This window comes from Selaginella moellendorffii, unplaced genomic scaffold (genome assembly GCF_000143415.4).
Source record: "Selaginella moellendorffii unplaced genomic scaffold, v1.0 SELMOscaffold_3, whole genome shotgun sequence".
Taxonomy (NCBI): Eukaryota; Viridiplantae; Streptophyta; class Lycopodiopsida; order Selaginellales; family Selaginellaceae; genus Selaginella; species Selaginella moellendorffii.
This window is the reverse complement of record NW_003314264.1, coordinates 843,041-867,033: the sequence shown is the minus strand read 5'-3', so window position 1 is coordinate 867,033 and position 23,993 is coordinate 843,041. Positions and strand designations below refer to the sequence as shown.

Here is a 23,993-nt window from a genome sequence, read left to right as displayed (position 1 = left end):
CATCAATGAAGGCTGCTTTGCTGTTGTTTCTGGTGTTTGCCTTTGCCACTCTCCAAATAGCACTGTCTTCTTCTTCTTTGGGCCTTTTGTCTTTGGATGATGGTGTTGCTGATCAGGATTCATCAGTGGTAGAACCAGCGCTAGCGTCCAGTTCTCTAATCCATCCTGAGATGGATGATCATGATCATGAAGATGGAAGTGGCTCTAACAAGTACAGGAGGAGCAACAACAATAACAATAACAACATCATCGTCAATATCAACATTTGCAAGAGGAAGTCTATGGACGATGAAGATTCAAAGCAGAAGGAGAAAGAAAGGAGAACTAACCATAGGGTGATCAATAAAACCACAATCGCAAATTAAAGGCCTACTTTGGAAATACTATTTATCAATTTCCCTGCCTCCTCCGTTCTCCCAGCTCGCAGCAATCCATCTACGATCGCAAGACAATCCTCCTCCGCCGGCTCGCATTCCCTGCTCCTGAGCTCCTCCACCACCGCCATCGCTTTGTCAATCTCGCGAGCCTTACACAGTCCACGTATAAGCGCCGAGAAAGCTTGCTCGGGAACTAAGTTGGCGGCCGAGGAGCTCTTCTTTGCTTTCTTCCTCATCACCTCGAACAGCTCGTAAGCGATCTCCATCCTGCCCGTCCTGGAGAATCCTTCCAAGAGCGTCGTGTAAGTCACCATTCCCGGCTCCAAACCGTGAGCCGCCATAGCCACCAAGAGCTTCCAGGCCTCGTCCATGTCTCCCAGCCGACACAGCGCTCCAATGACGCTATTGAAAGTACCCACGCTCGGCTCCACTCTCTTGTTCACCATCTCCTGCAAAAGCGTAAGAGCCTCCTCCGTCCTATCGGCGCTGCAAAGCCCCTCGATCACGATGGTGTAAGTCACCACGTCCGGCTTGTTTACGTTCTTGAGCACCTCCATGGCGTGGTCCACTCTCCCGGCCTTGCACAGCCCGTCGATCAGGCTGCTGTAAGTCACAGCGTTTGGAGCGACGTTCCTGGCGATCATCTCCTGGATAAACTCGGCAGCCTCGACGAATCTCTTGGCTCTCGAGTAACCGGCGACAACGATGCTGTAAGTCACCACGTCCGGATCAATGCCCGCCGCGGTCTTCATGTTCTCGAGCAGGAAGCGAGCCTCTTCCAGCCGGCTCGCGTTGCAAAATCCTCGCACCAGGCACGTATAAGTTATCCGGTCCGGAAGGCATGACTTTGTAGCCATCTCTTTGAAGAGCTGCTTGGCCTCTTCGATCCTTCCCAGCCGGCAATATCCGTCGAGCAGCGCGTTGTACGAGACCGTGTCGGGAGGGCAGCACGTAGCAGTCATCTCATCCATGAGGAGCCGGGCAGCGTCAACTTTGTGCGCAGCGCAAAGGCCGTGGATGAGTGTTGTGTAAGTGACGACGTTTGGGACGCAACCTTTGCTCGTCATCCTCCGGAACAAGTCGAGAGCTTGATCCAAATCTCCTGCCTTGCAGAGACCGTGAAGCAGGCTGCTGTAAGTCACCACGTTTGGAACGCACTTCCGGCCCTCCATGACCCCCAACATCTTCATTGCCTTCTCCAAGTTGCCACTCTTGCAAAAGCCGTCGATGAGAGCGGTGTAAGTCACGACGTCGGGCTTCCAAGCTCCATCCTCTCGCATTTCCATCTCCTGGAAGAGCTCGTACGCCTCGCCAATCCTTCGCTCTCGGCAGAGACCGGTAATGAGAGCGCTGCTACTCACGGCATCCAGGCGACAAGAGCTTGTGAGAATCTCTTTGTAGAGCTTGAGAGCCTCGTCCACCTTTCTCGCGTTGCACCACCCTGTGATGAGAGCCGAGAATGTAAACTTGTCAGGCTCTACGCCTTTAAGTTTCATCTCTCTCACCATCTCGCAAGCGCGATCCATTTTGCCGTCTCTACACAAGCCGTCGACCACGCTGGTGTAAGTCACAACGTCCGGAGCTATTCCATCCCTGGTCACCATCTCTCGCAAGATCTCGCAGGCCCTGTCCATCTCTCCTTGCTTGCAAAACCCGTTGATCACAGTGCTGTAAGTCACCAGATCCGGAGCTACAGACTTTCCATCTCTCATCTCTTTGAGCACCTCGTATGCTTTGCTCGTCAGCCTTGCCTTGCACAGACCATTCACCACGACGTTGTAAGTCCTCTCGTTGGGCGCCACGAATTCTCTCATCTTCTCGAAGCACGCCAGCGCCTGCTTGAGCTGATTCGCCTTGCAAAACCCGTCGATGATGATCGTCCAAGTCACCACCGTCGGCTGGCACTCCATCCCCTTGACGATCTCCATCGCCTTTACCATGTTTCTGGCCTTGCAATACCCGTGAATGACCGCATTGTAAGCCGAGGCACTGGAAGAAACCCCGGCGCTCTTCATCTCCTCCAGGAGCTGGGACGCGGCGTGCAAATCCCCGTTCCGGCAGAGCTTCTGGACGAGAATCGCGACAGTAGAGGCGGAGCTCCCACCCGAGGAAGAATCGAGGAGGAGAGAGCAAGCCTCTTTGATCCTGTGAGCTCGAATTAACGAGCTTACCCTGTCGTGATCGCCGGCATTGCCGATGCTCACCGCGGCCGTCGTCGCTCTGCGCGATACAATTGGTCGGCCACCGCATCGCTCGCAATCCAGGATCACCGCGGCCCTCGCCACAGACCATTCCATAAGCCCTAAATCTTCAAATTTTGACCTTTTACTAATTGCGTTTTTACCATTTGGCCGCCACGTAATCATCAAGATGATGTGTCAGCCACGCAGGCTCTACGTGTCTGCCACGTACGCCTCACGTATCAGCCCGTCTCGGTGACGGGCCGGCTGCCCGTCAGGCCCTTCGAGGTGCCGTATTGAAACCCTGATTTTCACGAGCAGAGGCTCTGTGTCAGATCCTCGCGCGCTGGCGATCGCGGCGGATTGTCGATACCACGGGCGCAATCGCCAGATCGTGGCAAGCATTCCTAGGTGAGCACGGATTGGTAGGGTTTCGAGGCGCGTATTGGCGCAATCTGGAAATGTTTGCCGTGGCTCTGGATCGAGCAGGATGATCGTCAGATAACAGCGGCCGGATTCTAGCTAGATCGCTCCTGCGATGCGGGAATCTCGAGAATTGGCAGCTTCTACGCGCATTGGTTGGCGCTGGTCTTAGGAAGGGGGCCATGGCGGAGGAGGATCGCAGCGATCGGCAATCTCTCCTTCAGCCATTTACTCCAGATGTCGGGGAGGGCGCCCCCGGCGATCTTCCGCGCAAGAGGGTCAGCTTCAAAGATCAGGACGTGGAGAGGACGTCTCTCGTCCATTTCGGGCAGGACGAGATCGTTTCCAGCGAGAGTGATGCCGAGGCATTGCTTCAGCCGGCATCAAGCTCGTCGGATCCAGCGGCCCAGTTTGACGTGGAGGCTCAGCAACCGGTTGTTACAAAGGAGAGGATCAGTATCAAAGACAAGGACATCGAAGCTAGGCGATCGGTGGCGCTGGAAAGAGCTCGCAGCTTTCAGGCCAGACTGAGTAGCGGGCCTGTTTTGTTGCGGCGCAGCTCCATGGCTCACGTCCGCGAGAGAGTGAGAGAAGTTCCTCCGGAATGGGCGTTGCTTCTCATGGGATGCTTTCTCGGGTTTTCGACTGGTCTGGCAGTAGTACTATTCGTTAGGACGGTGAGTTCTTCGTGTTCTTTCTTTTTTCTCTTTTCTAACCTTCTTCGCAACTCATTTCTTTCTTGTGTTGGACCTTTAACAGGAGCATTTGATACACGATTTTGCTTGGGCCGGCACGCCAGAAGAAGGTGCCGCATGGCTTCGAGAGCAAAAGCTTGCAGACACTTGGCATCGACTGATGCTGGTTCCTGTGTCTGGGGGGATCGTTGTCGGCGTCATGCACACGTTGTTAAGTATACTTGACCAAGTTAAGGCATCCAGGACACAGGAGAGACGAGGGAAGGTAGACTACTTGGCGGCCTCGGTGCCAGCGATCAAAGCCATGCAAGCGGCTGTGACGCTGGGAACAGGAAACTCTCTCGGACCCGAAGGACCGAGTGTGGATATCGGCAAGGCTTGTGCGCACGGGTGCTCGGAGCTGATGAAAAACAACAGGGAAAGACGTATAGCACTCGTAGCAGCCGGTGCTGCGGCGGGTATAGCTGCAGGTTCGTGTTTTTCTCCTTCTTGATTGTGGTAACTAAATCCTCGTTTAATAGGTTTTAATGCTCCCGTTTCTGGGTGTTTTTTTGCGATTGAAACGGTCTTGAGACCCTTGCATGCCGAGAATTCTCCACCCCTTACAACCGCAATGATCATCCTGGCTTCGGTCATCTCTTCTACAGTATCACAAGTTTTAAATGGAGAGAAGAGTGCATTTACAGTGCCGACTTACGAATTGCGATCAGCGGCTGGTAGGTGCCCAAAACTTGACTTTTCCTACTTTGAACTCACGTTTTCTCTTGTGTTGCAGAGCTTCCACTCTATCTAATGCTTGGAATGCTCTGCGGCGTTGTTAGCGTCATCTTCACCAGGCTGGTTGCATTTTTTACAGGCATGTTTGAATTCGTAAAAGAGCGCGTTGGTATTCCACTTTCTGTTACTCCGGCCATGGGGGGTCTTGGCATCGGCCTGCTTGCGTTGGCTTATCCGGGAGTGCTGTATTGGGGATTCACAAACGTGAACGAGATCATGCACTCCGGTAAAGACGCATCAGCTCCAGGAACTTCACTTTTGACACAGCTAGTCATTGCTAAGGTCGTCTCAACAGCGTTTTCAAAAGGCTCTGCTCTGGTGGGAGGTGTGTATGCTCCAAGCCTATTTATCGGTTCTGCGCTTGGCTCGGTTTACGGATCTATCATGGGTACTATTATAAACGCGGCAATACCTAATGCTGTAGCTCATCCGCAAGCTTATGCTTTGGTAAGTAATCTGTGTATCAGTCCGAGGAAAAGAGAAACTTACCTCTGTCCTTTTATTTCTGTGCAGGTAGGAATGGCAGCAATGCTAGCAGCTGTTTGCTCCGTTCCTTTGACGTCGGTTCTTTTGCTTTTCGAGCTTACCAAGGACTACCATATTCTACTTCCTCTTCTGGTACGTTCAGTTTTCTGGTGACATGACAATGTTAGTCTAAGGCATGAATCCGGTGGATAGGGAGCAGTAGGCCTGGCATTTTGGGTTGCTTCTGTTGCGAAGCAAAAGCAAATTATTGGAATAGCAGAAGATCTCGAAATGCAGCCTAGCATACGCCGGAAAGTCTGGCGGAGGAAAGGCGAGACAGACGAAGTAGAGCTTTGCACTGTGGAGGGCTACATTGCAGAAGATGAGATCCCAGAGGATGAGCTTTTGGACGAAATTAAGGTAAAAGTAACTTGCTTTTTTGTGGCTCCCCGTTGATGAACCTTTTGGATCCCTCAGGTTGCGCAGGCAATGACGAAAACTTACGTCAAAGTCCAAGCAACGGCAACGGTGAAAGAAGCCGTGGCTGCTATGCTCAGTGTACAACAACGCTGTGTCATCGTCGTGGATGACAATGAGCTCCTCGAAGGGATCATGACTCTAGCTGACTTACACAAGGAAGTGATAAGAGCGGCTATGGCCACATCCCGGGGAGACGTGACCGTCCTAGAGGTATACTTGTGTCCTCTTATTTTTTTCCAGAGCTGACATGCTTGCTTTCTCCACAGGTGGATAGCATGCTAGTTGCGGCAATCTGCACGGGCCAAGGCCGGACACTTGGAGACGATAACGAGTTACTGATTTGCTACCCTGACATGACCTTGAAGATGGCGCAGCAGCTCATGGAGCAGAAGCGATTTCATCAGCTGCCGGTTGTTTCCAGAGCTGGGCAGCAATGGCAAGAACGGGGCAGGAAGGTCGTTGGCCTTTTCTACGTTGACACGATCTCAGCCACTGTGAGGTATGCTCAAAACACTTGAAAGCTTGGTTGGTGCTCATGTCTCTTTTCTTTTCGTTTTCGCCAGAGCTGAGGCGCGGAAGAGGATCATGGCTTTGCATGCGTTGAGACAACCAAAAGAAGACGAAAAGGACGACGTGTTTGGCCACGGACATTAAAATTGCGGGGGTACGTTGTATACTTGTAGATACGCGAGTTGATTGATTCGGGGTGAGCTGTGATATTGGCTTATACCTCGCGAGAAATTTTCAAAAGGTTTTAAACACATTTGAGCAGGTGGAAACGAACACTGGAAAGTTAAGAAAAGAAGTCCTGATTAAAATCTAAGATACCATTCCGAGACATTAAAAAAAAAGGGGGGGGTAAGAGTTTTTCTCTCAATCGATCTTCACTGACGCGTATATGGTACGTACGAACCAGTAGCACGCGTAGAAGCCTATCGTGCCCGTGAAGACGAAGAAGCAGTAGGAGATGATGGCCATATAGCCGAAGTACAGGATCCCGGACGTGACCTTGGTGATCTCCAGCTTGGTGAAGAAGTAAAAGGTGGCGTAGAGGAAGAGGTAGAACGCCGAGGAGCCGGACGTGAAGTAGGCCCTCCACCACCAGTTGTAGTCCTCGCTGCAGAGCTGGAAGTAGCACAGCACGATGGTGATCTCGGCGCAGGTGACCATGAGTATCAAGAAGACGATGAAGAGGAAGCCGAAGATGTAGTAGAACTGGTGGAGCCAGATGGAGGTGAGGATGAAGAAGAGCTCGATGAACACTGCTCCAAACGGCAGGATGCCGCCGATGAGAACCGAGAAGAGCGGCCGCATGTACCACGCCTGCTCGGGTATCTGCCGGGGGATCTTGTTGGTCCTGACCGGGTCCTCGATGGCGGGCTTCTTGTAACCGAGGTAGCTCCCCAGGAAAACCAGAGGGACCGAGATGCCGAACCACAGGAGGACGAGCACGAACATGGTCGAGAAGGGGATGGCCCCCGACGACTTCTCGCCCCAGATGATCGTGTTGAGGACGAAGAAGGCCGAGAAGACGATGCCCGGGAACATGCACGCCGTCTTCACGGTGATGGACTTCCACTCGGTTCCCTTGAAGGCCTTGTAGAGCCGCGAGGAAGAGTAGCCGGCTACTGCTCCCATGCCCACCCAGATGAGCAGCATCACGGTCATAAGGCCGCCCCGGTTGGAAGGAGATAGGAAGCCGAGCAGCGCGAAGAACATGGTCACCAGAGTCATGCCCAGGAACTGGACGCCGGTGCCGGCGTAGACGCAGAGCTGGCCTGCGTGAACCGGGGCGCGGAAAACATCTCCGTGGACAAGCTTCCACCCGGTCTCCTCCTGTGCTTCTTCTTGCGTCTCCAGCTGGTTGTACTTGGAGATGTCGCGGTGTAGAGTCCGGAGCATGATCATGGCCACCATTCCGGAGAGGAACAGGACGATCATCAGCGAGTTGATGATCGAAAACCAGTGGATCTGGTCGTCGGACATGTAGAGATACATATCCCATCTCGAAGCCCATCTCACTGGACTCAACTGCATAAAAGAAAACAAACACGCAAAGTTACAAGGCGCAGAATTTTTCCAAAAACTTTCACCTGGAAGGCAACATCGTAGGTGAATATGATCTCCTCGTTCGCTTCAACCTCTTGGAAAGGTTGATCGGCACCAACGCGCCTTTTACCATCGCGAGAACAAGTTGAGAGTTTCGTGTCCGCGGGACCATTCCAGGACTTCTCAACCTCGTGCTTTACACTAGACAATAGAAAAAGCATTCAAGAAAACGTCCGTGTGAAGGGACAGACAGACCTGAAAGGAGTGACTTCAAACCCGACAATACGCGATGTCTCATAGTTCGGATCTTTGTGAATGTGTACGACGAAAGACAAGTGATTGTAAATAAAATGCTTCTCCACACTGGCCTGCGAATAAACAATTGTTTGTGGTTGGCCCGCAAAGAACTAGAACCATAAACAATGCACGTACTTCATTGACATAGCTGCCTTTGAATCCGACGTGATAGCCACGGTCGTATGCCTTGTAAGACGGATCAGCCGTGGGTTTAAGTCTCGCCAAAGGAAGATTGTCGAGTATCCTGCAAAAGAAAAACATAAAAATCTCTTACGAGCCATGAAACGTGCTCTTACATGTTGACATGATACTCCTCGTTGATCTTCCTCTTGAACTTCCTCGCATTTTTCTTCGACAGCTTGTCCGTCTTACAGACGATATTGCAGTACGAGTCCTCGCGCATCCGGAACTACACCACAGCATTAGCATCCTTTTTCTTTTCTTTTTTTCTCCCTTGGCTAAAGGTAGAGATGAAACTCACCACATAAGGAGAATTCTCGATGCGATCTCCTCGAAGAACCTCGCCCAGATTCTCAGCGCTGTTGAGGACCTTCCCCGGCTTGCAAAATGCCAAGGAATAGTAATCATAAGGAAGTTGCGTCTTCACGGACGTGAGCTTGTTCACTTTGACCTGGAGCTCGTCCCCCTGCAACAAGAAACCAAAGATCTAAGACCTAGTCCCGCAATGCGCGCCTCCCAGCGCTAGATCTTGCCCATTCCAACGCGGATTCGCAGAATGTGGGCAAAAAAGAACCGGATTTTCTCACCTGATTGAAATCCTGGGGAGCGACGCCGGGAAGATAGAATCCGGCGCACGGCTCCAGCAGCAGCGCCACGAGCAGTATCGCGGTGGGGATCCAGCGCCTCGCCTGCGCCATGGCAGCTCCACCCTAGCTAGGCACACCAAAAGAGAGAGGCCAAAGAACTGGGCAATGGCCGCCGTACGCTACGGAAGGCATATCTGCTCTCCTAATTAGCGGACTTTTGCGTCCATGCAGAGCACGCGGTTCGAATCGCATCAATTATAATATGCGCTGATAATTTTCCTGGCTCTTGTGGATAATTTGATTTTGCTTAGGTTTATTAGCTTAGTTAAAGGAATATCCAAAACCATTTCTAGAAAAATCACAGGAAAAAAGATGTTTAATTAACGACTTGTGGTGTATTAAAACTGTAAGTCAGGATGGCTAGTTTCAGGTACTAGTCCGCATGGGCATGGGTTCGAATCCCATTTCTGACACCAGATGGTTTTAATAAAGAGTAACTTTATAATTTAAATTAAATATATCTGAAAATAAATGGTTAGGATTTAATTTAGATTATAATCTGATAACAAATTTTATGTAGGAAATTGAAAATCATTCATTCATTCATTCATTAATTGTTTACAAGGTCTCGTGGCGCCAACTAAAAATCATAAAACCGACAAATTATAGCTGTTTTGATGATCTCGTGAACCACAACTCGTCTTCCTTCTTGGCTTTCATTATTTGTACAAGCAAACGCTATCATTGCGTCCAAGGCTCGCATTGAGCTGCGCAAAACCAAAGCATTCGACCGTTTACCTTCCCAAGTTCGAATCCCATTTACTGTAACATCCTGCTTGCCAGCGATTAGTGAAAATGTGGCAGCTTGCATGGCGGCGGTGACTGCCACGTACCTCACCACCTCTCCCCATATAAACCCAACGAGGCACGAAAGGAGGTCCAACAATCGCTTTTAGACACACAGCTCGATTGATAGATCATCCAGCACTCAGCTTTTGAGCAAATCTCTCGTTACGGTAGTATGGCCCAGGAAGCGCCAATCCAGGATACCAAGCAAGTGAAAGAGCTGCCAAGCGAGGAGAAGGAGGAGCTCGACCAGGCCGCGCGAGAGGGCCAGACGGTGGTGGCCGGAGGGACCGGCGGGAAGAGCTTGGATGCCCAGGTCCGTCTCGCCGAAGGTAAGAATCCATTGTTTCTCATCTTCCTTTGTGCATGGCTCTAATGCTACATTTTCATAGGACGTCACAAGGGTGGCGAGTCTCGCAAGCAGCAAATGGGCACCGAAGGCTACCAACAGATGGGGCGCAAGGGCGGGCTGAGCACCATGGACAAGTCCGGCCAGGAGCGTATGGAGGAAGAGGGCATTCCAATCGACGAGTCCAAGTATAAAACCAAGAGTTAGAGATCATATAGCTCTGAACACTAATCACTCTCTCTCTTTATATGTGATCTTTACATAGATTCTCTGCAGTCTACTTTCTGTATGTTAGATTCTCTGCATTCTACTTTTCGTATGTGATCTTACTTAGATTCTCTGCAGTCTGCTTTTCGTATGTAATCTCTTAACTAGCTATGGAAGTTCTTGGTGAAAGTCCAAAATGCGTATAGTTATTGGTTTTGCCACGAGTCAAGCTGCATGGCGTGGTAGACGTGTTTACCTGGTTGGGTAACGTGGCAGCACCACGGGGGTGTCGGCAAGCGTATAAAGTGATACCTCAATCTCAAACGTTTCACCATTGGCTCATTCCTAGTACAGTGGAAAGCGAGGGAAAGAGTGTAAAGGAATCGAGAGATTTGTCGCGAATAGGAAAAATGGCCACCAGGCAGCAGAGGAAGGAGCTCGACGAGGCCGCTCGCCAGGGCGAGACGGTGGTTCCGGGAGGAACGGGAGGGCAGAGCTTGGAAGCGCAGGAGCATCTTGCTGAAGGTAATAGAGGTTCTTCTATGTTGGCTTTCTCACTACTTTCAGGTTTCTTCTCATGATTTCCTGAGTTTCTTAGATTCTAATGCGTTTTTGTTTTGGTTTCCTTCTAAGGTCGGAGCAAGGGAGGTCAGACGAGGAAGGAGCAGCTTGGGACTGAGGGCTACAAGGAGATGGGGAAGAAAGGCGGGCTCACCACCACAGAGAAGTCGGCCGATGAGCGCATTGCCGACGAGGGCATCAAAGTCGACGAGTCCAAGTTCAAGACCAAATCTTAAGTGAAGATCTCCATTTCCTTTTCCATGTTGGTAGCTTACAAACCTGTTGATCTTAAGTTCAGTGGCTGGTTGTAAACATTTCCATTTCCTTCTCCATGTAAGTAGCTTCAAAAGCTGTTGATGTGATCCAATGTTTCTCGTACCTCAACACAAACTCTCGTGGTTGAAAAGCTCACTTTCATCCAATGTTTTCTTCGTGTTCCTTCTTGTCAACGAATATACACAAGTGCCCAGGCACTCTATGGAATGCTTCCAAGGGCTTTAAGGCCAAGAACAATACCAACACCCGCAATGTGGCCAACCACACCGAAGGCGACCGTGTCGCTTCCTGTGAATCCTGCGGGATCACCGGTTTGGAGACCCGAGTCTCTGTCCACCAGCTTCAACCCAGCCAGCGCCTGCCGGTTGGCTGACGGTGCCAATCCAAATCGCCCCGCGATGAGAGACAACGTCGTGCAAGCAACCATTATCTGGAAAAAGAAAACAAAATATGTAAGTTAGTCATGGCAGATCGATTCAAGTCGGTCTTTGAAAATTTCTAAAACGCTTTGTCGAATCGAAGTTGTCGTGAATAAAACAAACTATTCAAGTCAGTCATTGGAGTTCTAGTTCAAGGAACACGGTTTCCTACACTAGAAAAGCTATGCGTGAACTACGTACCAGATTCGTGGGTGATCCGATGAAGCCGCATCGAGCTCCGAGAGCTCCTTTGCCTCTGCATCTCAGCGACGGCAGGGCCTGGAGAATCATCCAAAGCGAAGTAATCAGCAAAATCCAACTCGAGAGAGTTCTGTAACTTACGAGGGTGGTGGTCTGAGCACGGCTGAAGCGGGTGCTGGCTTTGAGGCCCTGGAACTCACGACCAACAATGGTGCCAGGCAATGCTGCTTGTGTCGCCATGGCTGCCATCTCAATACCCAGAGACTCTAGAGAGGAGAAAAGGTGGATTGGGAACAATACCCCCAAAAGGCCTTATCTTCACCTCATTGGCCGGAGCTAGGATCAGATGTTTTGCTTAGAACTCTCTGTTTTAGCTTCAAATAAGACGTTGTTCCTACAAATAAAACCATTAGCGATCGAGGCTAGACCTGATGGGAAGCTTCTTCTAGTTCGTAGCACATTTTGTCCGAAAACTTATCCACCTAAAGTAACACCCTGCACAAAGAAGCACAGAGTTCAAGCGCATGGAGGACACAAAACCACGAACCTGCTTCAAGGCACAACTTTCTCCAACAACGCCGCAATTTAAACAAGACAAGTTCTTTAAGCAATCCATATAGAAAAACACTTGGAAAACTTGGAACACATGTTTGTAAGATGCATAAAAAAGACAACGCAAAATGTTACCTCACGAAATAAAGGACAATCAACGATGAATTAAGCCATGTCCAGCAGTGCATTGCACTCCTGGCCAGCACAAATCCAGAGTTTTCGTGGATCTGGAATCGAGTATTCCAACTAACCAATACATACCAGCTTTTATATATGTACAGATTCTCTTTCTAATTGTCCATCTTATATTCCAGCGCCTTCACAGAGACTGTCGTCGGAAATTTGGCAGCTCATTGCATCTGTAGAGAAAAAAAAAGACAGAAGAAAGAAAATTCAGAAAAATACCCCAAAAGTCGTACCGTGTTTCATCGTCAAGGCAGGAGTGGGCTCTTCTAGAGTTCCTACGACTTTGGCAGGAGTTCCAGCCGCTACACTGCAAGACTCAAAGACTAGTTGGAACAAGAAAACAACGAAAGAGAATCTAAAAAGTTAACCTGTGTGGAGGCACATCTTTAAGAACCAGTGATCCAGCAGCGACCATGGAGCAACGACCGATTCTTATGTTGCCTAGGATCGTTGCTCCAGCTCCAATGAGCACCCCTTCTTCGATTTTGGGATGCCTGTCACCGGCTTCTTTGCCCGATCCACCTAAAGTGACACCCTGTACAAAAAAAGCACGGAGCTTTTAGTGCATGGAGAACACAAAAAAGGAGAGAACGAACCTGCATCAAGGAAACTCTATCGCCTATAACACAAGTCTCTCCGATCACTACGCCCGTTCCGTGGTCAAGCATTATAGCTTTCCCGATTCGCGCAGCTGCATAGGACGTGACAAGTTCTTTAGTCTCGTAGCTCAGTATTTGAAGGAACAAAAAGCGTAGCACCTGGATGGATATCTACAGCAAACACCTGAAAAACTACAAATATTTCGTAAAACACCGTATACCCGTGGAAAGCAAATGTGCAAAACACGAAAGGTTACCTCACTGATTCTGCTTTGCAATGCGAGCGCCAACACTCGCTGCCCGCGATTCCAAAGCGCATGAGCTACTCTGTAGGATTGCAAAGCGTGATAGCCCTGAAAGCAGAGAGAAGAGGAAACAAAAAGAGTGAGCACGAAAGGAAACGTAAGCACAACCTTTAAGTACAGGAGAGCCGAACTGTAAGATCTGCACGATGGATCGCGACTTCTCACGGCCTACAAAGGGTGTAAGAAAACTAGAAAGAAAATAGAAGAAAGCTCTTTAACCTGGACATCCAGACGAATAGCTTCCTGGACTTGAGGCTCGTGCGTGAAGACATCGTCGAAAACGTCCAAGAGCTGCGTCGCCAAGAGGGTCACATTCTTCAGCCGGTTGGCGAGAACAAAGCCCACAGAGCGCTCGAAACAAGGATGAGCCAGTATACTAGCATACAGAAAACTGCTCAGAAGTGGCTCTTTCTCTGCCTGGAAAAAAAACACACACACACACACACAAAAAAGAGAGGAGAGGATGAGAAAGTTGTGATCGCCACAAGCAAGTACCTCAAGCCGTGCTTCGGCCCGGATTGCTGCCCAGATTGGATCGTGAGTTATAAGCTCGGAGAGATTTCTTCCACCTTCTTTTGGAGGCTTGGCACTGGAACAAGGTGGCGCTGACAATGGAGTACTTACGTGTGACTCGAGCTCTTTCACGGACTCGGCGGCTGCCTTGGCCGCCGAGACTTCGCCACCAACGACTCCATCGCCACAGTGATCATCCCCACCTCCACTCTGGATGTAGGCAGGGAAGACACTCTTCCACTGTTCTTCGTCCACGGCAGGAGAGCGAGAATCCTTGGCGGGAGAATGCTTGTCGATTCCTTCAAAGCTCGCCCGGCTCTTGTCCTCCTGCGGCTCGGCGCTCTTGTGGGAGTACTGGCCAAACCCAAACGGCGCGTTGATCTCGCTCCCTTCGAAGCTGCTCAGGCTGGTGTCCTTGGCCTGCTCCGTGATCCTGCTCGCCCGGAAGCTGGATTGATCGTCCCGGGCCCGAAAAGCCCCATTCGATCCATTTGGGTCGGCTGCTGCTCCGCAGCGGACGTGAGGCGACATGGCGATGCGCCTGTATCCCACGATCGAGCTACCGATTCCAACAGAGCCCAGCCACAATGCCATCTAACGAGACACCCTACATACCTTGCCGGTTTAGGGTTCTTAGAATTGGTAATCCCAAAATATAATACAGACAAATGCTGGGCAGCCAAGTGTTCAATAGATGCACATGTGAATGCTCAGTACCGTGATTGAGTTTAACATAATCTTGATGTTTACTATATTTGATATAGGATATGCTTGGTGGAGAGAGAGATGGTTATACTCACCATATAGCCATATTTACCTTGAGAACCTTTTTATTAGGACAAATCTTACAGTTATAAAATGGGTGCATAATCACTCTTAAGAAATTGTTTTAGGAGCATGATAAAGGTTCATAAGATTTGTTATGTTTTTCAATATATGTTATACTTACATTCTGTTCAATCACCTCCAAATTGATACATTAACTATATTATATTTATAATTAATCAGTGTATGGAGAAAAAGGATTATTGTTTTAGAGGGATGATTGCTTTGAGAGTCTATATCTGAAGAGTGAAAGATCTATAGTGCAATGATGCATTTGTGTACATGTTTTTAAATTTTTTTGCATTGAGTGGAATAGATACACCTACATTTTCCATGTGAAAAGAACTGATTAAAAAACTAGCCTCAGTAACAATCTTTGAATGATTTTCTATCTCACAAGAATGTTTATCTTTTATCCTAGTGGAAATGCAGTTTTAAGCATTACAAAGTTGTTCATGGGCTCTTTTCTTTTCCCTTATTATGCTCTATCAACCTTACCCTTTCTAAAAATATTTAAAACTAATTAAATATGACTTAACACAATTTTCTAACATCTAATGAGTAGAAGCAGCCATCAAAGTTTTGTCAGGTGGCTTATATGGTAGACTGTAAAAATCCCAATACCTTGATTTTTGTGTAAATCCCTAGCCAGTAGAGGAGTAGAGGAGCAATGGAAATTAGAAAGGAGAAGAAGCTTGAGAGGGTATTACAAGCTAGAGTTTCCATAGCAGGTAACAAAGTGAATCTTGGGCCCCTGCTAGACAAGGTGAAAAAAATCAAGTCGCCACTCTAAAATTAGTAAGTCTATAAACTGGAAGGATGTGGCAAGTTCCATGGGGTTACCACCACACTGTGGGCCTGATGTCAAATCAGCCCACCACCTCAAGGCTTTTGAGAGTGGCCAGGTCTTTGGTGCTACATTTGATGCCACCAAAGGGAATGTTGATCCAAATGCAAAGGCACTAATCCACTCTCATGTCAAAGAGGCCCTGGCCCATTTAAGGAAGTTGGCTTTGGATCCAGGAAATGCAGGCCACAGTGAAGGGGACAACGGGAAATTCCAAGAAACAATCAAGGGATTCTTGGGTCGCCTCCAGAGCAACCACCTCAAGGTACAATTAATTGATTAATTACATTGTTTACATAACTTTTAAGTACAGAGCAATAGACCACGACGACCTTCCAAGTATGTGCTTCGCTCTCGCACACCCCACACACCTCGACCCAAACTTCAGCCTCAAACTCCCTTGGAGCGCAAGAGCGTTCCAGTCGGAGAAAGATTTCAAGCTGTAGTTCCCTCTACCGTGGCTGTCAATGCTGACAACGATGACGAGAACTCAAAGCTCTTTCTAGGAGAAGTGGTCTGGTCCAAAACAGTGGCGAGAAGCCATAGCGCTAGTATGTGCTTCTGCACGGACGATGGCTCGGAAGACTGTGTGAAACTACACGTCAACGAGCAACGCGGGAAGCTCAAGCAGGAGCTGGGAGAGGACGTCTTCCGAGAGTGGGGGTTCCACACAATGGGAGAGAGCTTGATCAAGTTGGCCAAGTGGAGCATGCAAGAGCAAGCCGAGTTTTCGGCAATTGTGAGACGGTGCCAGGGGGACAACGAGAAGAAGCTTTGGCCGGACCTCCAAGCTTCCTTCGCGGGAAGGAGGAACCGGGAGGAACTGGGAAGCTACTACTTCAACGTCTACGTGCTGAGGAAGAGAGCTCACCAAAACAGAACCTACGCACCCGACAGTGAGAAGTTTGATACTGATAAGGAGGACGACGACTTACTGGTGACCTGCGAGTCTTATGAGAGCTTTCTTTACTTGAGGCATGTTTTTGGACCCGCGCTCCTTGAAGCGATTCTCAGACTTATCTAAAAGGTAATAAACTATCTTATGTACACAAGAAAAACAAAAATACCTCGATCACCTATAACACAAGTCGTTCCATGGTCAGTTCGCGCAGCTGCATGGACGTGACAAGTTCTTTAATCTCGTAGCCCAGTGTCTGTAAGGAGAAAAGCGTACAATGAGAGGAGAAGCACGGAAGTAAAGCATTAGATGGATCACTTACGCATTTTGAAGAAACCATTGATTGTTAACGTAGCAAGAGCAGAGAGGTTATCTCACTGATTCTGTTTTTCAATGCCAGCGCCAACACTCGCTGCCCGTGATTCCACAGGATTGTAAAGCGTGATAAGCCCTGCAAGCAAACAGAAGAAGAAACACGAAAGAGTGAGCACCAAAGAAAACGAAACACAATCTTCAAGTACAAGAGAGCCGAAGTGTAAGATCTACATGATGGATCGCGACTTCCAGACGAATAGCTTCCTGGCGTGCATGAAGACATCGTCGAGAACTTCGAAGTGCTGCGTCGCCAGATTTTTCAGCCGTTTAGCAAGAACAAAGCCGACAGAGCACGCGAAACATAAACTAAAGAAGAACTACTCTTTCTCAGCCTTGGAAAACACACACAAAAAAATTATGAAACTTGTGATCGCAACAAGCAAATACCTCAAATCGCTGCCCTCGTGAGCTATAAACTCCGAGAGATTTCTTCCACCTTTGGGAGGCTTGGCCCTGAAACAAGGTCGCACTGACAATGGAGTATTATGTGTGACTCAAGCTCTTTCAGCGGCTGCCTTGGCCGCCGAGACTTCGCCACAACCACATTAATCTTAAGACACTCTTCCACGACAGGAGAACCCTAGAGTTCCCTCGCAGCTTGCCCGGCTCTTGTCCTTCTGTGGCTCGACGCTCGCGCGTTGATCTGACTCCCTCGAAGCCGCCCGGAAGCCGATTTTGATTGCGAAAAGCCTTCAGCGGATTCTATATGTTAGAGAGATATTTATTTGTAAATCTTAAACTATGAAGCATGGGCGAACTCTCAAGTTCTCAATTCGTTGTGTTTCTTACTTCTTCTTTTGGATACAATGGATCAATCAGAAGGTGTTTCTCAATGTGTTAAGATTGTGCTGATTTTGGTGGCACTGATTGAATTGGCAGAGGTCGAGCACCCCAAATTGAGCATTGGAGTTGCTCATATTGGATTGGGTGAGGAGGCGCGCGGCCTGCCGAATGTCACCCCTTTTCCGCAGTGTGTTGGCTTAGGTGGATTCCTAAAGAGTATTGAGATCAGGATAGTGTTGTAAATAACCAAATATTATAAGAATATTCCTAGAATCTCTAACAGGTGACTATTAGAGAATCCAAAAGTATTGCATATAGATAGAGTATAAGGATGGATGATAAAAACATAAAGAGAAAATAGAAAAGGAAGTGGAAAGAGCTGTGGGGTCAAATTAGAACATGAACAAGAAAATAGAAAAAAGAAGAGATCACAATAGCTAAAGAAAAGAAGTAAGCTAAAAATGCGTCTCAAACCTAGATCTCTGCCTTGTGGGACTTATAGCACAATGTTATATATATTTTAAGATCAATTTAGAGTTCAAATGAAAGAAAAGAAGAATAGAAGATGCATTAGTGAAGGATGTGAATGGATGAATGGAAGGTGAAAGGAAAACCATTGCTTGATCAATAACTAGAACCTATAAAGAGTCCCCAAAAATAGCACACTACATGCTCACCACAACAATGTCGAAGAGAAAGTGGCAAATGATCAATACTGAGAGATTATCTATACAAAGTACTATTGGTCATTAAGAGAGGTGAAATAATGTAAAAATTATTTCATAAGAAGGACTTAGATGCCTCTGCATGTAATGTTATTAGAAGTCTTAGTTTGTTGCTAAGTTGAAACCATTGCACTGATCTAGTTGCGTTTATAACTTGTAAATAATAATGAATCTTTTGGTTGAAACTTTTGTCATGTCTAAAGACCATCTAGATAGTAAGTTGAAATGAAAACCGTTGAAAAAAATGTCAAGCCCAGCTGTGGTATCATAGAAAAGAATGGGAGTGTCATTTGTAAGCAATACTATAAGAAATGATTAGCAAGTGATAATGGTGACTATAAAAATGAAAAGAAATGTTCAGTGAAAAATGATGAGAGTGATGGAGGGAAAACTAAAAACCCTAAACATGATTTAGAAAACTTAAAGCTTAGAGGGTAAAGTCTTATGAGGCTAAGAACCATAGTCCAAGAGCATTCCTCATAACTGCACAACCTGAAGAGAAGTGAAATAAAGTGAGAAAATTGGAAAAAGAAAGAAATGAAAAACAAAACAAAAGCAAAATGAAAAAAAAAGTGTAAAAAACACTTGGTGAAAATCCTACCTGGAAGGGCATTGCTACAAGTGTGACAACGGCCTGCATTCACTATAAAGTGGAAAAAATAAAAGAATATGCTTAATGGTTGTTGATGTGAATGATCCAGTCTTAGAGTTGAGAGATTCTACTCCATGTCGAGACATTCAAAATCACTACATTATAACATGTTTGTTTCAACTCACATGAAACATATTTAGATATATAGTGTATAGAGGAGTCTTTTGAAGTCCACCATAGAGATCTAGTGCCAAAAGATTTGGTAGAAAGGTTGTTATAAAAGAAAACTTGTCTATTACATCAAATGCTTATAAGCCAAATGCATAAGATCCATGTTTTTCAACTTGTTCTAAAGGTTGAAAATCCTCCTCAAGCCTACTATGAAGCTTTTTTATTTGCTGTAGAAGTGAAAGCATAGCTAGATTAACCAACATCTTTAACTCATTTGTACCAAGTATAGGTAGAATCTTTGTTGTACCTTGTGATTGGTTGGTCCTGACTAGGTTATGAGAACATGAGTAAAAATGAAAAGAGCATTCTAAAAACCCTATCTAATCAAATTGTAAAAAAGTGACAACATTGCAATCCATTACCTTGGTTGAAAAATCTTTAGTTCCAGAAGAATTTAAATAAACCTAGGGCCTTGAAATAGACAAGAAATTGATAGAAAGAGTTCTTAAAAGGAAAATTATTGAAAAAGGTGGTATTTATAATTATAATGTAAGCAAGCAAAGAAAATAACTTGAATTGGTGCCATAAAATAGAACACTTTTTTTTTTTAATCTCTTAAGGTTTTTTGGGATATATAAAGTTTTAAGTGTCCTTAGGTTTGAGCAGTATTGAAATAAATGACTTTCCGAGAAATTTAAATTCATGATCTTTAGGTGGGGAAATAGTTTTATATTCAGGATTTTTGCGTGAGGAAATAGCTTTATGATGACATAATCTATGATATGGAGCTCAAGCAATGATGTATCATTGGGAAAAAGGAAAGAAATTGGAATACTTAACTAAAATTTATTTAGATCTTTTGATTTGTCCATATTCCATATGATGCCTCAACTTAAAAGTGAAGCATCCAATACCATCTATTGCAAGATTTTTTAAAACATCTAATTGTTATAATAACTATTATAAAAGACCATTAATTATCCCATCAATGAAGAGATGCATAATCATCATTGAAGAAAGAATCTACTATCACAAAGAATGGTAAATCATTCAATACTAACAATAATCTAGCAAAATCTTTAACAAGGATAATCAACTATCCTAGATGATAGTCAATCATCATCAATGATTACCAGATACAAATACTAACTTCAATATCAAAGTTAATAAGCCAAAAATGTAGTCTCTAACAACTCCTAGCAAATGGAATAATGAACATGAAAACTCAAAGAATTAAAAATTCAAAGAAGCCTATAATAAAGTCTTACATAACAAAGATCATGAGTTTTGCATGAACTAACTTTAATGCTAAAGAAGAAATTATGGTATAATCCACAATATCCTCCTTTACACATCCATAAGCTAAACTTCATAATGCAAAGCTAATGAAGAGCATATCTACATTAATCCAAAAGCCAAACACAATGGAGTTATGCTCAATAAGTGATTACTAAATGATCTTCCATGAATCCATCAATAGCAAGACGTAACTCTCTTCATAACAAACACAAGAGAAATCATTAATAATCAATATATCCCTAACTCAAATTTAACAAACATCTTTAATATCAATCACTAACTCTTCCTCTTATAAAGCTAGTATAGTTCATGACTAAATCACTTTCTAAGAAAAAGCTAAAACTTAACCCCTACTAAATAATCTCGTCTAAAACATGACTAACTCAACTTGCCACTCAGCTCGTTTAAATACCAACATAGTTACTAACCAATAAATACATGAATGCCAATAACACAAAGTTACAACCAAATCATCAACACGATTTATATCAAGACTAATAAAACTCAATATCAATCCTACAAAAAGACATCTCATTTCACATGAGGTTCAATGACAATAGCTAATGTTTCGTTGGTATTTCCATATTTTGATGGTATCAATTTTTAAATACATTGAATCATAAACAAGCGTACAGCCACCTGGCTTGAGGTCAACTTGGAAATAAGCATACAGCCACCTGGTAGTTTCCTTTCCCATCCTGTGTGAGATCCATCCCAGGGGATTGTTCTGGGAGTGTTCTCATTCTCTATAGAGCGCTATGCCGTGAGGCCTGGCTTCTCTCATCAGCAAAGCTGCTGAAGACAGCGCATATTGTCCCAAGAGGAGCACGACTATTCAGCTCACAGGAGAGAGCTTTCGCAGCAGCCCCCTCGTCAAGATCACCCGGCCACAGAACAGGCCTTTAACGTCCCACTTGAGAGGAAGCAGCGGGCAGAATCCCAGCGCATCCAGCTACAGCAGCCTACCATCCCGCGCTTGCTGCTCCCAACCGATCAGCGCATTCAGGTTGCCAGAGTCTCCTGCGCTTGGCTGCGCGCCCACACAGAAGAGGAAAAAGCGGCAGTCAAAACTCGCCCTTCTCAACTGGGAGTCCCGCATGTTCACAGCCGTGGGATCTTCCAGGTGAGATCCGCCAGATCTCAGCCGTCCATAGGAGTGCAGATCAACGGCGGGAACCATGCACAGAATCGTGACATGGTTTGGCAAAGATTTCACTTATTTTGGACGGCCCAGGAGGCCCGGTGGAGCGTTTTATTATATAGATTATCACATTTTATAGAAAACGTGGTACCTATATATTAAGAGTAGAATATGAGTTTCATGGCTTGAAGCATTCCCAGAGCCTCAGCAGATGAGCTTCGTAGACTGCAATGTTCCCACCAGGTTCAGATCCAATTGTGCTTGTTAATGCGTAGCCCTGAACGTTCCTGAACTCTCCTGTGCCCCCAACAATAGCGATTTCCCTTTGAGGCTCAGTGAACGGGTTCTGACCATGGAACACTATTGTACCTTTCCGCCCTTCCAGCTCCACCGTCATGCTCTGGAGAAAGCTGCTGCTGCTCAGTGAATCTAACACCAGAAAACCCTTGGCTCTTCCCACAAGCTTGGAGTTGATCGGGGACTCTTTAGTCAGCTTGTCATCTAGGATCCCAACCTGACCAAACAATGTTTTGTTGTTGAGAGGAGGCAGGACAACTGCTGACGTCGGATTGCTCCCGGTGAACTGGTCGTGCAAGTAGAACCGGATCACCTCGGTGCACTTTGATAGATCCAATCTTCCCGGCTTTGGGAAGCTCGATTCTGCAGGAGCGATTGCAAAAACCAGAGCTAGAACGAGTGAAATGAAGATCTTCATTGCAGAGCTGTGTGTCCACTACTGCAGCACTAGAACTAGATTTATGTATTTGAAGAACAGAACTGGTTTTCCGGTGCCTCGGCAACTTGGTGTTTTATAAGTTCACGTTCGAACATCAATCGGGCAAGGTATATGGTAGAATATGCACGTCACCACCACAATAGCATATTCTACCACGGCGGAATATACTATATACATGGTGGAATAAGGCACCATGGGGAGGACCATTCCCAACGGAAGAATATACCTAGAACATGTCAAGCTTCGGCTCCAAGATTGCTTCCAACGCAGCAGCAGGAGGATTTCACTGGAGCTTTGATCGAAGCGAGCGGGATGAGAGCACAGGCTCCTGTGCGCAAGAACTGGAGGCAACAGAATGATGAAAATATGCCTCCCTTGGCTTCTTCTTTTTCTTGTTCCTCTTCTTCTTCCTTGTCCAGGTGCAGTAGCAGCAAGTGTTGCAGCCCTATGCGGGTGCCTTTGGCAAAATGTAGGTTGAATGAGGTGCAGGAAGGTCAAGATCGTCATCTCAGGTGCAAGCTCGATTGGGACCGTCTGCCGCTTGAGACAGACACAGGAGTGAAGGTAAGGTTGTGTTCTCTGTTTTTCTGTTGATGTTATTCTATCTTTTTTCTTTAGGTTGTCCTGAGAGTAAGGCCATTGATCAGCAAAGAGCAGGAAGAAGCAGCAGCCAGAAGCTTGTTTGTAGTATCCTCAAATTCTGTTACGCTGGAGCATCAGCAATTCACGTGCGATGGAGTTGCTGGGGAAAACTCAACACAGGCAAGCAAGCACATTTAGCGAATTGTATGAACCATGGCTCTATAGCAACATGTTTTCGTGGTAGGCTCGCCTATGGTGGCGCACTGTCTGGATGGCTTTAATTGCTCTATGTTCGCCTTCGGTCAGGTATTTCAGACTCGCAACCTGGATCATAAAATATGAGCATTTTCATCTCTTGCAGACGGGAAGCGGGAAAACTTACACAATGTGGGGAAGCATTCCTAAATCAGGTTCCCTGAGTGATGAGGCTGGGATTGCACCCAGATTCTTCAAGGCGCTCTTCCTGCGGATTGAACAAGTAAAGACTGTCGACCATAACTACTTGTAGCAATTAAAATTGACGTACTTCCACAGAAACAACGCACCTCCAGCCGGCAGGAAGTGCAATATCAATGCAGATTTACAACGAACAAATCAGGGATCTAGTAGAACCGGCAACCAAGAATCTTCAGGTAGTTTCTAATGAATTAAGTCATGTTATGAACAGATTAGCGGTAGTGGCCCTCCTGGTGCACTCGCCGAGTGATTTTAATTGCGCGGATCAGGTCTCAGAAATTTTGAGTGACTGAGAGTGTGGGTAATAGGTTAAGATGTATAATTAAATAAAGCATATTCATTTTTTAATGGTCTAGGGTTCTGAGTTTACAAAATGAAATAGTAAAATATGAGTTTTATGGCTTGAAGCATTTCCAGATGCATTTCCAGAGCCTCACCAGATGAACTTCGTCGATTGCAATAAGCCCACTAGGTTCAGCTCCAGTTGTGCTCGTTAATGCGTAACCCTGAACGTTTCTGAACTCTCATGTGCCCCCAACAACGGCTATTTCCCTTTGCGACTCAGTGAAGGGGTTCTGACCATGGAGCACTATTGTACCTTTCCGCCCTTCCAGCTCCATCATGATCTGGAGAAAGCTGCTTTTGCCCAGCGAATCTATCACCAGAAAACCCTTGGCTCTTCCCACAGGCTTGGAGTTGATCGAGGACTCCGTAGTCAGCTTGTCATAAAAAATGGCAACCTGACCAAACAACGTTTCGTTGTTACGAGGAGGCAGGATCACTCCAGCCCCTACACAGCTCCAGTCACCACGATGATCTCAGTGATCCTGCGAAGAAACGAGACGATGCTCGTCACGGGCTACTCCAACGGGGCTGTTCTAGCGTATCGGGTGTGGGAGAGCATTCATAGAGGATCTTCGTCGGTGGAGGACTGGACGAGCTTGAGAGTGGAATTCAGTCACACGTTCGTGGATCCTTTCACTCGGGATTCAGACAATACATTAGCTGTGAAGTTATTTGTTCAATAACAAAACATCAC

The 23,993-nt window shown here is 46.5% G+C and overlaps 9 protein-coding genes and 1 long non-coding RNA gene across 13 annotated transcripts; 4 read left to right on the top strand and 6 right to left on the bottom strand.

Moving 5' to 3' along the window:
- Nucleotides 1-232: 232 nt before the first annotated feature.
- LOC9643782 (pentatricopeptide repeat-containing protein At1g62930, chloroplastic) lies at nt 233-2,674 on the bottom strand. Its single transcript, XM_024667826.1, has one exon. It carries the CDS (start codon nt 2,672-2,674, stop codon nt 362-364), a length of 2,313 nt encoding a protein of 770 aa, XP_024523594.1. The 3' UTR covers nt 233-361.
- Nucleotides 2,675-2,853: 179 nt separating this feature from the next.
- LOC9643400 (chloride channel protein CLC-f) lies at nt 2,854-6,248 on the top strand. Of its 2 annotated transcripts, XM_024667606.1 has the most exons (10): nt 2,854-3,657; nt 3,740-4,145; nt 4,197-4,391; nt 4,451-4,899; nt 4,966-5,070; nt 5,131-5,337; nt 5,395-5,607; nt 5,664-5,896; nt 5,961-6,061; nt 6,170-6,248. In XM_024667606.1, the coding sequence occupies exons 1-9, from the start codon at nt 3,163-3,165 to the stop codon at nt 6,049-6,051; spliced, it is 2,394 nt and encodes a 797-aa protein (XP_024523374.1). In that variant the 5' UTR covers nt 2,854-3,162; the 3' UTR covers nt 6,052-6,061; nt 6,170-6,248. The 2 variants fall into 2 exon arrangements, with proteins under 2 accessions (XP_024523374.1, XP_002963572.2); XM_002963526.2 differs by having other exon boundaries at nt 5,961-6,180.
- Nucleotides 6,184-8,705, bottom strand: LOC9643781 (transmembrane 9 superfamily member 7). The gene is made up of 7 exons (XM_002963143.2): nt 8,511-8,705; nt 8,225-8,389; nt 8,040-8,152; nt 7,879-7,987; nt 7,702-7,814; nt 7,491-7,647; nt 6,184-7,428 (listed from the first exon to the last, which is right to left on the bottom strand). The coding sequence occupies exons 1-7, from the start codon at nt 8,619-8,621 to the stop codon at nt 6,271-6,273; spliced, it is 1,926 nt and encodes a 641-aa protein (XP_002963189.1). The 5' UTR covers nt 8,622-8,705; the 3' UTR covers nt 6,184-6,270.
- Nucleotides 8,706-9,469: 764 nt separating this feature from the next.
- LOC9643780 (em protein H5) lies at nt 9,470-10,109 on the top strand. Its single transcript, XM_002963525.2, has 2 exons — nt 9,470-9,688; nt 9,749-10,109. The coding sequence occupies exons 1-2, from the start codon at nt 9,532-9,534 to the stop codon at nt 9,910-9,912; spliced, it is 321 nt and encodes a 106-aa protein (XP_002963571.1). The 5' UTR covers nt 9,470-9,531; the 3' UTR covers nt 9,913-10,109.
- A 196-nt stretch (nt 10,110-10,305) lies between these two features.
- Nucleotides 10,306-10,835, top strand: LOC9643399 (protein SLE2). The gene is made up of 2 exons (XM_002963524.2): nt 10,306-10,437; nt 10,546-10,835. Exons 1-2 carry the CDS (start codon nt 10,323-10,325, stop codon nt 10,707-10,709), a joined length of 279 nt encoding a protein of 92 aa, XP_002963570.1. The 5' UTR covers nt 10,306-10,322; the 3' UTR covers nt 10,710-10,835.
- A 50-nt stretch (nt 10,836-10,885) lies between these two features.
- On the bottom strand, nt 10,886-11,642 carry LOC9643398 (photosystem I reaction center subunit psaK, chloroplastic). Its single transcript, XM_002963142.2, has 3 exons — nt 11,511-11,642; nt 11,370-11,447; nt 10,886-11,179 (listed from the first exon to the last, which is right to left on the bottom strand). Exons 1-3 carry the CDS (start codon nt 11,616-11,618, stop codon nt 10,949-10,951), a joined length of 417 nt encoding a protein of 138 aa, XP_002963188.2. The 5' UTR covers nt 11,619-11,642; the 3' UTR covers nt 10,886-10,948.
- Nucleotides 10,886-14,154, bottom strand: LOC9643779 (serine acetyltransferase 2). 3 transcript variants are annotated; one of them, XR_002991363.1, is made up of 14 exons: nt 13,507-14,154; nt 13,231-13,428; nt 13,120-13,179; nt 12,964-13,059; nt 12,866-12,890; nt 12,704-12,798; nt 12,476-12,642; nt 12,341-12,414; nt 12,183-12,280; nt 12,057-12,116; nt 11,917-12,005; nt 11,511-11,864; nt 11,370-11,447; nt 10,886-11,179 (listed from the first exon to the last, which is right to left on the bottom strand). XR_002991363.1 is itself a non-coding variant. In XM_002963141.2 (9 exons), exons 1-9 carry the CDS (start codon nt 14,116-14,118, stop codon nt 12,225-12,227), a joined length of 1,383 nt encoding a protein of 460 aa, XP_002963187.2. In that variant the 5' UTR covers nt 14,119-14,154; the 3' UTR covers nt 12,053-12,224. The 3 variants fall into 3 exon arrangements, 1 of the variants encoding a protein (XP_002963187.2); XR_002991362.1 differs by having other exon boundaries at nt 12,057-12,280; XM_002963141.2 differs by lacking the exons at nt 10,886-11,179; nt 11,370-11,447; nt 11,511-11,864; nt 11,917-12,005 and having other exon boundaries at nt 12,053-12,280.
- A 1,312-nt stretch (nt 14,155-15,466) lies between these two features.
- LOC9643397 (AT-rich interactive domain-containing protein 2) lies at nt 15,467-16,145 on the top strand (the record flags this gene model as incomplete). The annotated part of the gene is made up of 1 exon (XM_024667819.1): nt 15,467-16,145. A coding segment is annotated over exon 1 (396 nt), but the record flags the coding sequence as incomplete, so codon positions are not given.
- Nucleotides 16,146-16,160: 15 nt separating this feature from the next.
- On the bottom strand, nt 16,161-16,632 carry LOC112343722. The gene is made up of 3 exons (XR_002991383.1): nt 16,417-16,632; nt 16,264-16,350; nt 16,161-16,216 (listed from the first exon to the last, which is right to left on the bottom strand). It is a non-coding gene; the product is annotated as an uncharacterized LOC112343722 (long non-coding RNA).
- A 4,623-nt stretch (nt 16,633-21,255) lies between these two features.
- LOC9643778 (dirigent protein 7) lies at nt 21,256-21,941 on the bottom strand. The gene has a single exon (XM_002963140.2). The coding sequence runs from the start codon at nt 21,893-21,895 to the stop codon at nt 21,359-21,361; it is 537 nt and encodes a 178-aa protein (XP_002963186.1). The 5' UTR covers nt 21,896-21,941; the 3' UTR covers nt 21,256-21,358.
- Between the last annotated feature and the right edge of the window lie 2,052 nt (nt 21,942-23,993).